At 58.8% G+C, this 15121-nt stretch overlaps 2 protein-coding genes across 2 annotated transcripts; both read left to right on the top strand.

Moving 5' to 3' along the window:
• Nucleotides 1-1075: 1075 nt before the first annotated feature.
• On the top strand, nucleotides 1076-8584 carry SPBR_01175 (egl-and pleckstrin domain containing protein; the record flags this gene model as incomplete). The annotated part of the gene is made up of 1 exon (XM_040759486.1): nucleotides 1076-8584. One exon carries the CDS (start codon nucleotides 1076-1078, stop codon nucleotides 8582-8584), a length of 7509 nt encoding a protein of 2502 aa, XP_040619703.1.
• A 4470-nt stretch (nucleotides 8585-13054) lies between these two features.
• Nucleotides 13055-14915, top strand: SPBR_01524 (Ca2+:H+ antiporter; the record flags this gene model as incomplete). The annotated part of the gene is made up of 2 exons (XM_040759834.1): nucleotides 13055-14843; nucleotides 14902-14915. 2 exons carry the CDS (start codon nucleotides 13055-13057, stop codon nucleotides 14913-14915), a joined length of 1803 nt encoding a protein of 600 aa, XP_040619702.1.
• Between the last annotated feature and the right edge of the window lie 206 nt (nucleotides 14916-15121).

The raw sequence follows: 15121 nt of genomic DNA, 5'->3' as shown, positions 1-15121 counted from the left end.
CGCAACTCGAACGTCCATTTGCCACGGCACCAGCCTACGACGTTTCGGCCGGTTTCTTCTTAGGCTTCCACATTCTCGGTTCCAGCGTTATTCCATTATTGTTTTTGCGGGTTTTGTCACGTCCGAGCTGTTTCATTTCGTTCAAAGTGTAGAAACGACCAGATATCTCCGAGGTCCAGGACCGTCACTGCGTCATGATGCGGAAATGCAGACAGCCGACCCACCGACAGCCAACACAGAGGCGCCACAATGATTGTGTATCTTACACATGAGCCAGCACGACCACCAGCACCTAACTCGATCCAGGCTTGGCACGGTGCCTCGTGTGTTGGGCGCACACCCAATTGCCCGACGCAACTGATTAAATCCATCGACCTTGCTCTTCACCGGGGGGCCGCTCTCGGCTGCGAGCAGCTCGTCCCACCGTTGTCCGTGCACTGTGTGCTGGCCTGTGCGTCCTTGTGCCATCATGGATGGGCTCGCCGTATCCGTCTTTTGAAGAGCAAGCGCGATATCGCGTTGGCGTTGCCTGCTTTCGTGTATTTCACTCACAATTGGTAGACAGTCGGAGAATTCTAGCGCTGGCCGTCCGCCTTGCTCTGACAGCTGCGTGGCACAAGACAAGTGTGTCATGTTGAACGACTGGAAATAAGACAACAGTACCGAGTTCTTCAGCCAGAAATGTCATCTTGTGCATGTGTTGGTTGAATTTGCAATATGCAAACGTATCTCCGTCGCTCAACGGCCAATTCGCATACTGGGCGACATGCTGTCGATGCGCCGATTGCACCTGCCATTCAAGCTGTAATTACAAAATAGGAAGGCGGTGAGTCAGCCATCCAATAGCCCGCCAGCATCTACATTCTGCCGCCATCACGCACCTGCTTGCCCCTTCACAGCAGCGTCGAGCTCCCAGCTGTATCTCATCCACGATTGGCCACACGTACCACCGTGCCTTGGCAAACGACACATGTGACGCGGCCACATACCATGCCACATACCATTCCGGCAGCCTGCGCACACGCCCGCTGCCGATGACGTCCTGATCGCGCCTTTGCCCGCCGCTGACGCGACAATGTCTCGCAACGGATTCTCGCCGGCGCACTCGCGCAAGGCCGGGCCGCCTCGCTGGGCCTCGCACCTTCGCCAGCTGAGCCGCAACAGTGCCGAATCCGTGCCCACCGATGCCTCGCTGAGCGGTGGGCCCGTCCTGCCGACGGGCAGCCCGCAACCAACCCACCCACCAACCCATCCGCCACCATCGTTCCATCACCATCTCCTCCAGCACAGCCGTCCCCGTTCGTCGACACCCCCACGCCGCGCCCGGTCCCCCGACACCATGTCGAGCAACTCCACCATCCGCGAGGCCAGCCCTGCCAAAGGCCCACAGCCCGCATTTGAACGCACCTGCACCGTCACCGTCAATGAATCGTTTGCCCGCGACGAGGTGCTCATGAACCTCGACCACTTTGACGACGGCGTGCAGCTGGGCCAGCTCATGGCCATTGATGTGCTGCCCGAGCAGCGGCCGGGGTTTGGCAGCACGGGCACCGGGGGCAGCGGCACCAACAGCAACAACAATACCGTCCGCCGTCCCAACCCGGCGGCCGGACGCAAAGACGACCAGGCCTCTGGAACAACAGGGTCCGCAGGGGGGACACCAGGAGAATCCGGAGGAACGGGAGGAACGGAAGACGGCACAAGCACAGACACGGGCACGGGCTCAGGAACAGCAACAGGCGGTGCAGCCGGGCAAGCCCCCGACGGCGAGGCGGACGCCGGCCGCCGGTATCTGTTTATCGTCAAAGACATGCCCAAAGAGCTCAAGGCGCGCCACCCCACGGTCGAAATCTACGTTGCCAAGCGCATCGCCGACGTCTTTGGCATGAAAAAGGGCTCGACCGTCCTGCTGACCCCTGTCGACGCCAGCAACCCGGCCATCGAAGCCTCGCACGTCGAGCTCGTCTTCAAGGACCAGTACCTGTCGCGCGCCGACATGTGGCGCCTCGCCGTCTCCGAGCTCGCCGAACGCACCGTCTACCGCGGCCAGATGGTCCTGTTTATGAGCACCATCAAGGCCCAGGTGACCCACGTCTTTGTCGACGGCAAGCGCGTGCCGTCGGCCTTTTTCGGCAAGAACACGCGGCCCATCTTCCGCAGCGAGTCGGCGCGCTTCGTCCTCTTCATCCAGATGGCTCGCGAGATGTGGGACTTTGACTCGGACGGCTCCGGCGAGATCCTGTTCAGCAAGGTCGTCAACGGCCTGCTGCCCACGCTGTTCAAGAAATGGGCCGCGCGCAAGGTCAAGCATCTGGTCACCATCGTGCTCTTTGCGCGCGTCGAGTACGACACCGGCCTGGCCGTCGACCTGTCCGAGGCATCGGTGCAGCACGACTACTATACGGGCGTCCAGTCGTCCGGCAACCGCCGCCCGTACAAGGACTTTTACCGCGTTGTCGTCAGCGAAATGTCCAGCAACGAGTGGACCCGCATCCTCTACCAGCTCAAGCGCGAGTTCAACCTCTTCCGCCGGGACATCAGCCTGCACCACCTCGCCCACCTGCGCCCCGACACGGCTGCGTCTCTGCCTCCGGGCGCGCTGTCTGTGTCGGACGATGCGGCGGGCGGCGGCGATGCGACGGGCGATCCCGATCCGTCCAAGAAGCCGCCGCTGAACCAAAAGTTCCAGCACCACATCCAGGCCGAGTCGTCGTCCGCCATGTACGGCAACGTCCTCGAAGCCGTCAACATGGCCTCCACTCTCTTCTCCCACGACTATGTGGACCGCGATCTCATGCGCACCGGCATCTCTGTCGTCGTCATCTCGCCCGGCTCCGGCGTCTTTGAGGTCGAGTACGACGCCCTGCGCCGCACCACCGAGGCCCTCATCGGCAACGGCATCGGCATCGACCTCATCTGCATCCCCAAGGTCCCTCTCCACTATGCGCCACTGTTTCGCTTCCGCCACCCACACCACCTCGACCGGGACTTTCAAAAGTCCCGGACATACAGCAACAACAGCCAGGCAAATAGCCAGGGGAACAGCCAAAGCAACAGCCACAGTCAGAGCCACACCAAAGGCGTTGGCACTCATTTTGCCCACATGAGCGGCAGCACGCCTAAACAGAACACACCCCTCTACGGCAGCTACTCGAGCGTCGGCGCCCACTCGTTGTCGCCGAGCAAGGGTGCCGGTGCCGGGTCTGCTGACACGCCGCAGCAGCGGACCTTTGAGGCCATGGGCGCCGACCGCTTCAACGACAGCTGGTTTTACGCTCTACCCCAGTGGCTGCATGTTTCGTATTGGGCCAGCGAGCCCAACGAGCTGCTTATGCGCCAGGGCGTGCCCTTGCCGCCGCTTCCTCTCGAGGGCACCCGCCCGGGCAAGCATCTCGAGGAGTTTGCCGTCCGCTGCCGCATGTACGACCTCCAGATGCGCGGCGTGCTCGAGACAAACGAGATCGAGACCACCCCGCTCCACGCCGACCCGCTGTTCCCGCGCAGTGCTTTCAAGCCCTCGTCCGACTCGCTGTCCACCTCGCCCGTCGAGCACGGCGGTGTCCTCGTCGTCCAGAACAAGCTCGCCGCCAACGTCCTGTTCGACCAGGTCTACGGCTTCCAAAAGTTTGCCGCCGACAAGCTGGCCAAGCAGAACAGCAAGTCGCTGTGGCGGCAGCTGCAAGAGTACGACGGCAGCCGCCAGAAACTGCCCACACGCCGCAAGGGCCATCACAGCGGAGCCACCAGCAGCAGCTACAGGCGTGAGCGCGAGCCAGACGACAGCACGGCGGCCCTGTCCAGCTCGGCATTGGCTCTCTCGGGGCCCCGCACACGGCGAAAGACACATTTCCTCGGTGAAGGCGGCTCGGGCGGTGCGGACACAAGCTCTGCACATGCACAAACCGACCGGCGACCATCGACGGCCAGCTTCATGTCCACGACCGGGGCAAACAGTAGCCTTGCCACGACGTCGGCATCCAGCTACCGACCGGTCTCGTCCTCCACGGCGGCGACACCGGCAAGCTCTGCACTCCTATCGAGTCGCGGTCTCGATTACAGAAATATGCGCGACAACACGAGGTCTGTCAGCTTCGACAAGGATAGCATCAAGAGCATCAAGAGCTCGCGCTCCTCCTCGTCCAAGGTGCCGAAAGCGATACGGCAGATCAGTCTGGGCCAGCGAGGGTTCGGCATTGCGGCACCCAAGGCGGCCGTGGCAGAAGTCAGCGCAGAGACCGTTGCGGCGTCCAATCTGCCGTCTGCGCCGACCGTGAACCTCTCCTTGGCTACGGCGCCTGCCACCGCGGCCACGACGTCGGCCACGGCACACGCACACGGGGCACTCCCAAGCACGCCAAAAGCATCCGCTGTCTTTTCGACAGGCGACGACCGTATGAACCTGCCCCACCCGAACACGCACGGCCTCTCATCAGCCGACCGAGCAGCGTCCGGCAGCCGAACAGGGCTTGGGCGGATGGTCGGCGGCGCCAGCTCCACGGACCAGCGCAGCCGAGGCCGCCTTGCGCCGCCGGAAACGCCAACGCGCCCCATCGTGATCCGCTCCGGCGACTCGTCGACACAGCTAGCTGCCGGCTCGTTCCTCGGTGCCGGTCGTGCCGGGCGCACCGAGCCCCCGCGCCCCCGTGACGACCGCGACCCCCACTACTCCAGCACTTTGCGTGCTGATGACGCGCAGCGCGTCTACAACTCCAAGCTGCTCGCCGAGGCCGTGCCTGAGACCACCAAGGCCCTGTCACCCACCGCCGCCATGGCACCCTGGCTCATGATGATCAACCCTTCCAAGCCCGAGGCGAACAAGATCGATTCTGCCACGTTTAACAGCCGCTGGCAGCACGTCTTCCCCCGCCCCGGCGAGATCCGTGTCATGCGCTGGAAGACGCTGTGCTCGCCCGCGTCTGTGCCGCTGACGACCGAGTACTTCCCCACCAAGGCGCAGTTTGAAAGCGAGTACGTGCAGCAGCCCTACAGCGTCTCTCAGGACGCCGACGACGAGCTGCCCGAGGTGCCGCAGACCCGCGACAACCTGCTGCGTGAGCTGATTAGCTTGCGGCTGTCGCAAGGCTTCCAGGTCGTCATCGGCCCCGTCGTGGCCAAGGCCTTTGGCCAGAAGCAGATGAAGATTGCCGACATCTTCTCGACGGACCAGCAGCCCTTTGAAGACGGCACGAGCATCTTCATGTCCATTGGCAACACCATCCACCAGCTGTCGTTTGCCAACGATGCCGAGGTGCAGGTCAACATTTACCATCGCAAGACGGACGAGTTTGGCAGCGGCAGCGGCAGCGCCGGTGGTGGTGCCGGCGCCGGCGCCAGCGCTGCATCGAACCCTGCGCCGCTGTACCGACCGGCCATCCGCACGCTCCTGGACCACGACTACCTGACGAGTACAATCGACGTCTCCGCGCCTCGCTCTGAGCGCAACTGGAACTACATCGACTCGCACGTCGCAGGCCACGACGAGCAGCTCACCGAGAACCTACGCTTCTGGCGTGCGCGTTTCGTGCTGATCCCCATGGTGCTTCCGCACCGTGCCGGCTCCGTTGCGTCTACAACAGGTAGCATCTCTGGCGCCGCGAGTGCAAATGCAAATGCAAATGCAAGTGCAAATGCCAATGCCAATGCAAATGCCAACTCGAACCCGAATCCCGTCGACAACGACGAAGAGGTCCGCATCGAGGGCATCCGGAAACTCGGCCAGCTGTGGCAGAAGCACCGCGTCATCCCCGCGTCCGAGCGCCACTTTTTGCAGACGCTCTCGAGCCGCCACCGGCGCACGCGCGACACCAACCAGAACCCGCTCGACGTCGTCTATAAGACCGAAGATCCGTCGCTGGTCATCGCCGCCGAGCTCGAATCAACCCTGCCGCTTCTGGGTGGTGCAGGCGCAGGCGCAGGCACAGGCACAGGCACAGCAGCTGGGGGTGCCGCTGGACAGGCGCCACAGCAGCCGCTGCCCCGCAAGGGCCAGCTTGTGACCGACCGCGATCCCTTCCGCAAGAGCAACCTCAACCTGGCGGCACTGGCCGAGGCGATGCAACAGCCTGTCGAGCAGGGCGGTGTGCGCATGCAAAACCGGCGCTGGCATTTGCGGCTGCACTACAACTGCTTTATTGGCTCAGACATGACGAGCTGGCTGCTCGACAACGTCGAGGACCTCGAGAGTCGCCAGGAGGCCGAAGCCTTGGGGAACATGCTCATGGTCTCGGACCGCGACCGCGACCGTGACTACCTGTACAAGAATAAAGAGGCCTCCAGCGACGCGTCCGAGAAGGATGCATCCGACAAGAAGGATCGCGAAGGCAACACCGCCGGTGCTGCCCCGGGCGGCGGACACACTGCAACGGCTGACGGCAGCAGTGGAACAGCAAGCACTGCGGCTGCAGCGTCCACTGGAGCTGGTGGTGGAGGCGGTGCAACACCGGCCGTCGGCCCCCGCGAGGTCAAGCACCAGGGCATCTTTGTCCACGTCGAGAAGCGCCACGCGTTCCGCGACGGCCAGTACTTTTACCAAATCAGCAGCGAGTATGCCAAGCCGCACAACACGGGCGGCTGGTTCAACACACGCAAGGCGTCGGTGGCAGCCATACCCACGGCGGCTGATTTGCAGAGTGGTGGCGGCGACGGCGGCAGCGGCAGTGGTGGTGGTGGCGGCGGGTCAGGTGACGGGTCAAGACAGCCTGCGTCCCGGCCGGTGTCTGTCCACGAGGACAGCGATTTTGGCAAGGCGCCAGCATCGGCTGCCTCCACGCCGATCCTCGGGGCAATCTCCGGCACCGGCAGCAATAGCACCAGCAACAACAACCACACCACCACGACAGGTGGCAGCAACACGAGTGAGAGCGGCGGCAACGGAAACAATGCCCATGCAAACAAGAAGAGGCCCCGTGTGCTGCTCAGCAAGATGATGAAATACGACGTCGACCACCGCAAGCGCTCATACCGCCCCGAGCGCATCGACCTGCACTACGACCGCCTGCACAACCCGGACAACTGCTACCACATCCGCATCGAATGGATGAACGCCACGGCCAAGCTCATTGAGGACGCCGTCGAGGTCTGGGCGCGCGAGGCCTACCAGCATGGCCTTCGCCTCGTCGAGGTGCCGATTGCCGAGGCGTCGTCCATCAGCGAGGGCAACCCCTTCCGACGGCCATACAAGGTCCGCCTGGCACTGGCGCCACCGACGCAGCGACCGGCCACGTTCTACGATCCCAATCTGCTGGCCGCTCAGGCCCAGCCCGGTCGCCACTTTTATCAGAGTGCGATCCTGCGCAAGTTTGGGTTTGTGCTCGACACGGAGGCGGCGTCCAACTTTCCGCCCAGCGTCGACGTGCAATACTCGTGGGGCCGTCCCTTTTTCAAGTACACGCAGTACATCCACCGATCCGGCATCATCTTGGCGCAAATTGACGACGAAGGCGACTTCTTGCTTCTCGTCAACCGTTTGTTCAGCAACCGGTCCACGGCGCCGTCTGCGCGGGATATGCGGCCAACGGACCAGCAGCAGCAGCAGCAGCAGCAGCAGCAACAGCAGCCGCCGCCGCAGGGCGGTGAACCCAGTGAGCCAACACCGCTCCAGTCGCCCATGGTCAAGTCGGGGCTGTTCAACTCGCCGCGGCTCCGTCCCACTGGTCTCGAAGCACTGAGCCAAAAGGGCAGCGCAACGACCATGTCGGGTCTGCTGAATAAGAACAGCGTTCCCGGCCCCAGCCCGATCGTGACCAGCACCTCGGTCGGCGCAGCGCCTGCGATCCCCGGCAGCAGCAACAACGTCGGCATGGTGCCCAACGCCGCGAGCGCCGTGCTCTTCTCCATCTCGACAGCCGACCTGCCGCCGGGCGAAGATCCAGAAAGCGTCATGGACGAGCTTGAGGCGTTTAGCCAGGACCCCGTGGCCCTCGAGGCCTTTTACACGGAGCTTCTCGAGAAGCGCAGCGCCTCGACGGTAGCCGCCGCGGCCGGCGGTAGTCTGAATACACCGCGTCTATCGGGCAGCCACCCGCACATGGTCCCGCCGTCGAGCGACAGCACGAGCTCCACAGCCGGTACGCCCACCTCGACCAGCCGCCCTGTATCACACGCCGCGCACAACTCATCGTCGCTGCTGTCGTCTGCGGCCGCGCGCGCCACGGCCGAAGTGCCCGACACAAACATCCCGACGCTCGGCCTGCCTCCGGGTCTGCTGAACAGCAGCACGCGGGTTACAAGCGGTAGCAGCGGCAGCAGTCATGTGAGCGGCGGCGGGGGCGGTGACAGCAGCCCGCTGGCGCCGCCATCCAGCACCAGTGGCAGCCTCCGGTCACCTGCCGGTGCGTCGGGCGGATTGGGCAGCACCCAGAGCCACAACCACAACCAGAACCAGAACCAGAACCAGAACCAGTTCATCCAGCCTACCCCCCTGACGCCGATCCGGACGACGAGTCCCGGATTCTTGGCATCGCGTCTATTCCTGCGACGCAGCAGCGTGGACGACATTGGTCTACAACGGCCGCCAGCCGAGGACGGCAACGGTAGTGGTGGGGCTGCCCAAGGAAGCCCTGGTTTGTTTGGCCAGCAGGGTTAATGATGGTGCAACGCGGTGAAACACTCGAAAAAATTGGAGTCACTCTATTTCTGTAACATTTACAGAAGTACTTCTGGAGTTTGGAAAACGTTTGACTTTGTGTTGTGGCCTTGTGATCTAGCACGTATTGGATATCCTTTGAGAGGTGTTATCTAATGTGTTTTTATTCTTGTTTTATTAAAAGCATTTATTGCCTTGTGTATATTTTTGGATAATGAGAAGTTGTTTTGAGTATTTAACCTCGTCCAAAATCAAAATCAAAATAGAAAAAGGGAATGTAAATAAACCAAAACATAAGAACGGAGGACACGTCGCGACATATCAAACAACACGGTCCCGTGTTCAGGGGCACCTAATTTTATTTTTCCTTGTTTCGTCAGTGTCTAGGGAGCCCTTTCAAGCCGCTAGGTTGATCTCTGCCAAATCGGCTGAGTTGACAACGCAGCAAAACATGCGGTGAGCCGCCACCCTTCCCCGAGACGGTGTCCCGGTCACAATACGTGGTACAGTGGTTGTCAGCAGGGGATGAAGACCAATTGAGAAACAAAAAGCGAATCCAACGTGAGGTATTATTCGTCCGTGTGGACTTCCTCACGCCGAATTCAAATACGCTCAATACTGGCCTAGTATCAAGTCAGCCCAAGCATCAGCATCTCCCGTTGCGCCGCCGTCATACGAAGTAAGTATGTTCCTCTGTCGTCGACAATTGGCGTTGTCAAGTCAGCTTGTCGACGTGGCTGGTGTTTGCCCTGATTTTGGGGTCCTCTGATTCGTTTGCTGCTCGGTTGAATCGTCTCCGCAAAGCAATAGTTGCTGGCCCCAGTGTTAATTTGCGAACAACCAGAGGCCTCCGTATGTTTATGACCTCTGCGCGTAGCACGGCGACGGTGATGGCAGATTGTTGTTACAGTGCGCTCAGCATGCTTCGTCTGTCGCATTTTCAATATTCTTTATATTCTTTATATTCTTCATTTTTTATAGTACAATGCTGTTTTTGTTTTTGAGCCTAATACCTGTGTGAAAGGGAAGGAGCAAAGAGATTGCTTAATTACTCCTCTAGTGCTCCTTCCATCCTGCGCTGCACAAGACGGAGCGGTCTGTCAATGACGTCTGCGGCCGATGCACTGCACTGCTCCTTCCCTGGGCGTGGACGGCGCCCCTACAGGCCTAAGTGCAGTCCCTGGCTGACTGTGCGACAGCTGACACGGCGTGTCGTGTGCCAAGACCGCCTAATTCGGTCACCTTTTTTCAGGTTTGTTTTGCGCGTTTTGTCCGCTGTGGCCTCCATCGCGCTTTCCCTCTTTCTCTTTTCTTGACCTCTTTGGTCCTGCCGTTTAGCAGCATGCGCAGTTCGAAGGAAAGCGCAATTGAAAGGAAAATGCATCGGGCCTGTGTGGGATAATCGGTGTTCTGTTGTCTACATTTGCGCATGTCTGGCCGTGTTGTGACGTGGCGAGTATTATTGTCATGCCGTCTCGATTGCCCCCGTAGCTTACGGTGTAATTACTGGCGCCCGGCGTGAAGAATGCACACTCGCACGCTATCTATCAGTTCTAGGCCCTTGATCGCTCCTTCCAAGACCTAGAATTGCTTGTTTTGCGCTTGGCTATTTATTGGCTTTAGCTTTGGACTTGGCTTTGCGCTGCCGTCGCGTAGTGCGTAGTGCAGGTGCGACCGGCGCTGGAACAACATTGCATTACTCTGAAACGGGGCCCCAATCGACCAGATCGAGACCAAAATCTGTTCGCTGTGTTGTGGTCTTGGCATTTTGGGGCCAACGAGGATCTCAACCGACACCCGCGCGCCCAGTAGTTCATCTCCCATCTTTTTGGTCCTTTTTTGTTTCTGGTTCCATTTATTCGCTGGACATCGTCGCCAACTCGTTTCTTGTTCTCCTTCTTGTTGTCCTCCTCCTTATCGCGCCTTCCTGCTTGCACACCTCTTTCCTTCCTCGAGAGCTGCCTTTGCTAGTTTTCTGGCAGCTACCCCTTTCGCTCAGATTTACATGTGCATCGCTCCTTCTTCCTTCACACCTCAGCGGACCTCCCTTGCGGCCGCTCTTGCCACCTCGCGGCGAGAACAAAGGAGCAACCTACACACAATCTACGGACTCACTTGACAAGGTACGTTGGACCGGCAAACAAAACAAAGTGATGCAAGGAAAGAGCCTGTCGCTTGTCGCACGACACGCAAACGGGCAGCGACGTCGCTCCTTCTTTCATTGATATGCTCCTTCCTCGCGCGCGTGCACAACAGGGCGACTTCCTATTTTGTCTCGCTGTATGCCCCTTTCTTGCTTCTTGCCTCTCATCTCTGCCCCTTTCTTTATTTTGCTCTATCCCGCGCTCCTGAATCCCTTCACCTCTTTGTCCTTGTTCTATTCTCGATTTTCGGTCGTCTGTGATGTTGGCTAGTTTTGACCGCAAGCGCCCATTCGAAGCGACTGCCATCCGCCTTTATTTTGCCCTACGCGCCCAGCTCCGTTCCTTTCGACTGGCCAATCGCGCCTCACGCTTAGGGCTCTCCGTGTTAACGACTTTCCAGAAACCTAATTTCAGAGCCTTTTGATTCCGATTTCGATTTGGAAAAGACTTTCCATTTTCACGACTAGTACGTCCACTATTTATGCGCCTCACAAGTCCGGTCGTCGTCTTGGTTACCCCCAATTCCACCTCGCCCTCTGCCTTGCACCGCACAAGGCTGACCTCGTTTGCCAACAGCCGCCGATATCTCATACTTACCGTTGCCAAATCTCTTCAGGCTCTCCGGCGCCACAAAGCTCAGGCTCAGTCTAGCTCCACCACCTAGCCCGGCATTGCCATTCATTACCAGGGCATTTTTGACAGATAATTACCGGCAAACGCTCCGCCTTCTTGCCTGCCAGTCTACGCAACACACCACAAGCCACGATTTCGACGTGTTGTACTCGCCCGCTACCTCTCGCCATCGGACTCGTGTTTGGTTTCCACCTTGTTTGGCCGTCCGCAGCAACCCTTACGACGCCTTCCTAGTCCTTGTTCCTGTCGCCTTATTGTCAATTGTCGCATTCGTGGCCTCGTCTCGCACGTTCTACGCTCTAGCTTCAGTTTTTGCTTGGGAGGCCTGACCTCGCCTGGCGGAACTCTTGGCGCCGTGCCCAGCTTCAAATACAGCGCCGTCCACCTTTGCTGCCCTGCTTGTACGAGACTCGGAGACTTACCAAACCCTGCTTCCTTCGCGCCGGCCTGCAACACACTAACACACTTCCACAACAGTGCCATCTCTCACCGCATCATCACAGCCCAAACAACACACTCTCTACTACGGACCGTCCTTTTCATTCCCGATCCCCGATTCAGCCTGTTCACTGTTTTGGTCCGTTATCGAAACTATCTCTCGATATACCGGATCTTTCGCAGAGGACGCGCCCAGGTTAGACTTGTAGTCGCATTACAAGCATCAGCACCGAGTTGCAACCTCGACGACCACATCAGAATTTGCGCACTATTCGAAACCTATTGTCTATTGTCGACTGACAATCCTATCTTCGAAATCGAAGCAACCATGTCGTGTAAGATTCTGACCCCGTTTGACCCCGATCCCCAAGGGCCCCATCGCAAAATCGCACTATTTTCCTCGTCCCTGCACTTTTCTTTCCTTTCTCCTTCTCGACCTTCTGCCCCATGCTGCGCCCCCTTTTTTACTTCACACCATACCCTCCTTTCATACCCACCCTGAGCCACCTCGGTGCACTAGGCCGATTCTGCGGGACCCCTAGATTTTTACTAGGCTTTGCGCTGGCCGTGCGGTGCTCGGTGACTGCCCTTGCAAAGCACTAGGTACGCATTCTTACTGCTCCTTGGACTTGGCTTGCACCTTGTCTGCACCTGTCTGCACTTTGGCTGCACCTTGGCTGCACCTGGCTCCTCCAAAATGCATGCACCGGGTTCCATTGTTGGTTTTCACCATTTTAGGCACAATTTTGCCTTGCTGCCCACTTGACCTACGGGCCTTACTTGCACTCCTTTTCTTCACTTGCCTTCCGGTTCAACCGCCAACTCACACACTCTCACACAACCATTCCCAATTGTCTTGTTTCTGAAACATTTTTGTTTCTTGCTTTTAATCGCAGTCTCCCTCGCCCACTTTTTGTCTTTACCTCACAAGGTGCCATTTGTTGCGTTGATGCCTTTTTATCACCATTTTCCAGCGACGTAGCAGGCTCGTTGTTCATCACTCTCCTATCGTTTTCCTAGCAACGCGCGGCCCCCTGTCTTTGCAATCTCGTGTTTATTCCTGATTCGGCACCAGCCTGTTTGACCTGTCCACCGAATTCCATTCACTGCACCCAATCTCGTTTCTTTCAGCACTCTTTTTTCCCGACTGCAACCAGGCACCGTCTTCATTGATGATCCCTCCGGAAGCAGCGTTTTTTTCCACTCGCCTCTCGAGGCAGGCTTCGGCGCACAACGCCAGAATAGCATTGCTAATATGCCCAATCACATAGTCGACGCATTTCGTGTCAAGAGGGAGGCGCACAGAGAAAGTCGCAAGACAGGCGACACTTTCAACCCATTCGCCCACATCTGGGTCAAACGGAGAAACACGTCCCCCGCAATAGTGCCTGGCGCCGCAAACGACGATGTCGATGTTGAGGCTGGCCTCGGCGGAGGCAACCGCGAAATCGAACCGATTGGTGTACCCGTTGGACACGCTATGACCGCACCGGCACCATCATCCGCATCCTACAACTCACGGAGCCGCCTCAACAGCGATTACAACATCACAGCGAGCGCACAAGCACCTGTCGGCGGTGTCCTGACAGAAGGCGACGAGGAGGGCATCCCCCCCAACGAAAAGATTGGCGAAGCCTCGCTCGGCTCATCCAACACAGCCGCGCCCGAGGGCCTGAAGAACCGCAGCCGCGGGAGCGATCGGCCCGGCTCGGACGGCGCCGACGAGCCTGATGACTCGCACAAGAACGACAAGGACAAGAAGCCGAAGAAGGAGCACGCCATGTTCAAGAATGTCCAGCCGAAGGAGCCGTTTACGGTCGCCAACCAGCTGCAGCGCACGTTTTTGAACTCCTACGTTAATCTTCTCCTCCTGGCTGCGCCCGTCGGTATCGCCCTCCACTTCACGTCTGTCGATCCCATTGCGATCTTTGTCGTCAACTTTATCGCCATCATCCCGCTTGCTGCTATGCTGAGTTCCGCGACGGAGGAAATCGCCCTTCGCACGGGCGAGACGCTCGGCGGTCTGTTGAACGCGACGTTCGGCAACGCCGTCGAGCTGATTGTCGCCATCATGGCGCTGATCAAGAACGAGGTTGTCATTGTGCAGACGTCCCTGATTGGCAGCATTCTGTCCAACTTGCTGCTTGTGATGGGCATGTGCTTCTTCTTTGGTGGCTTGCGTCGCCAGGAACAGTACTTCAACACGACTGTGGCGCAGACGGCGGCCAGTCTGCTGGCCATGGCCGTCGCCGGTGTCATTGTTCCGACTGTGTTTGACGCCGCCAGTATTACTTCGACCAAGGACGTCGCCATGTTGTCGCGCGGCACGGCCATTATCCTGCTTGTTGTGTACGCGGCCTACCTCTTCTTCCAGCTCAAGACGCACCAGGCTGTCTTTAGCGAGGAGAGCAAGAAGGTACCTGCGAAGCCTTTTAAACACTCGATCCAAAAGGGTGCCGTCAAGGGCGCCATCATTCGGTCGGCCAACGTTGCCAAGATGAACGGCATCCACGAGTCGAACGAGGAGCGCCAGCGGGTCAACGACCTGATTGTGAACGGACCCGAGGACGACGATGAGGGCGAGGAGCCGCAGCTGCACTTTTTTGTCGCGCTCGGTGTGCTTGCGGGCTCGACGGTGGTGATTGCCTTCTGCGCTGAGTTCCTTGTGGACAGCATTGACTACGTTACGACCAAGGGCCACATCAGCAAGGAGTTTTTGGGTCTGATTCTGCTGCCGATCGTCGGCAACGCTGCCGAGCACGCCACCGCTGTGACTGTCGCTGTCAAGGACAAAATGGATCTTGCCATTGGTGTCGCTGTTGGTTCTAGCATGCAGGTTGCGCTGTTCCTGATTCCGCTGCTGGTTGTCATTGGCTGGGGCATGGATCTCGACGACATGTCGCTCAGCTTTGATATTTTCCAGGTCGCCGTTCTCTTCGTCTCGGTGCTGCTGGTCAACTATCTGATTGGTGACGGCAAGAGCCATTGGCTCGAGGGCATGCTGCTGATGTGCTTGTACTGCATCATTGCTGTTTGCTCATGGTGTAAGTTTTGTCGCATGCGTGTTGTTTATCGTCTTTTCTTTTGCTAACATCTTGGTAGGGTACCCTGCGTAAACATATTCCCCGTTTGCGCTGCATGGTTTGCGTGTACGATATTGTATATTGTATATTGTAATGGATCCGCTCTCCGCGCACGACCAGACAGGAACAGGCACCATGGACCTGGCTGTCGGCGTGCACCATCTCTCTCGATACTACGTTTCTTATACTATTCAACATCACTGAGACTATCCGCTCCTTCGCTCTTTGCACCCGAAACA

The sequence above is a fragment of the Sporothrix brasiliensis genome (genome assembly GCF_000820605.1).
Source record: "Sporothrix brasiliensis 5110 chromosome Unknown Cont18, whole genome shotgun sequence".
Taxonomy (NCBI): domain Eukaryota; kingdom Fungi; phylum Ascomycota; class Sordariomycetes; order Ophiostomatales; family Ophiostomataceae; genus Sporothrix; species Sporothrix brasiliensis.
Note: the sequence above shows the minus strand (reverse complement) of the source record. Positions and strands in the feature narration are given on the sequence as shown.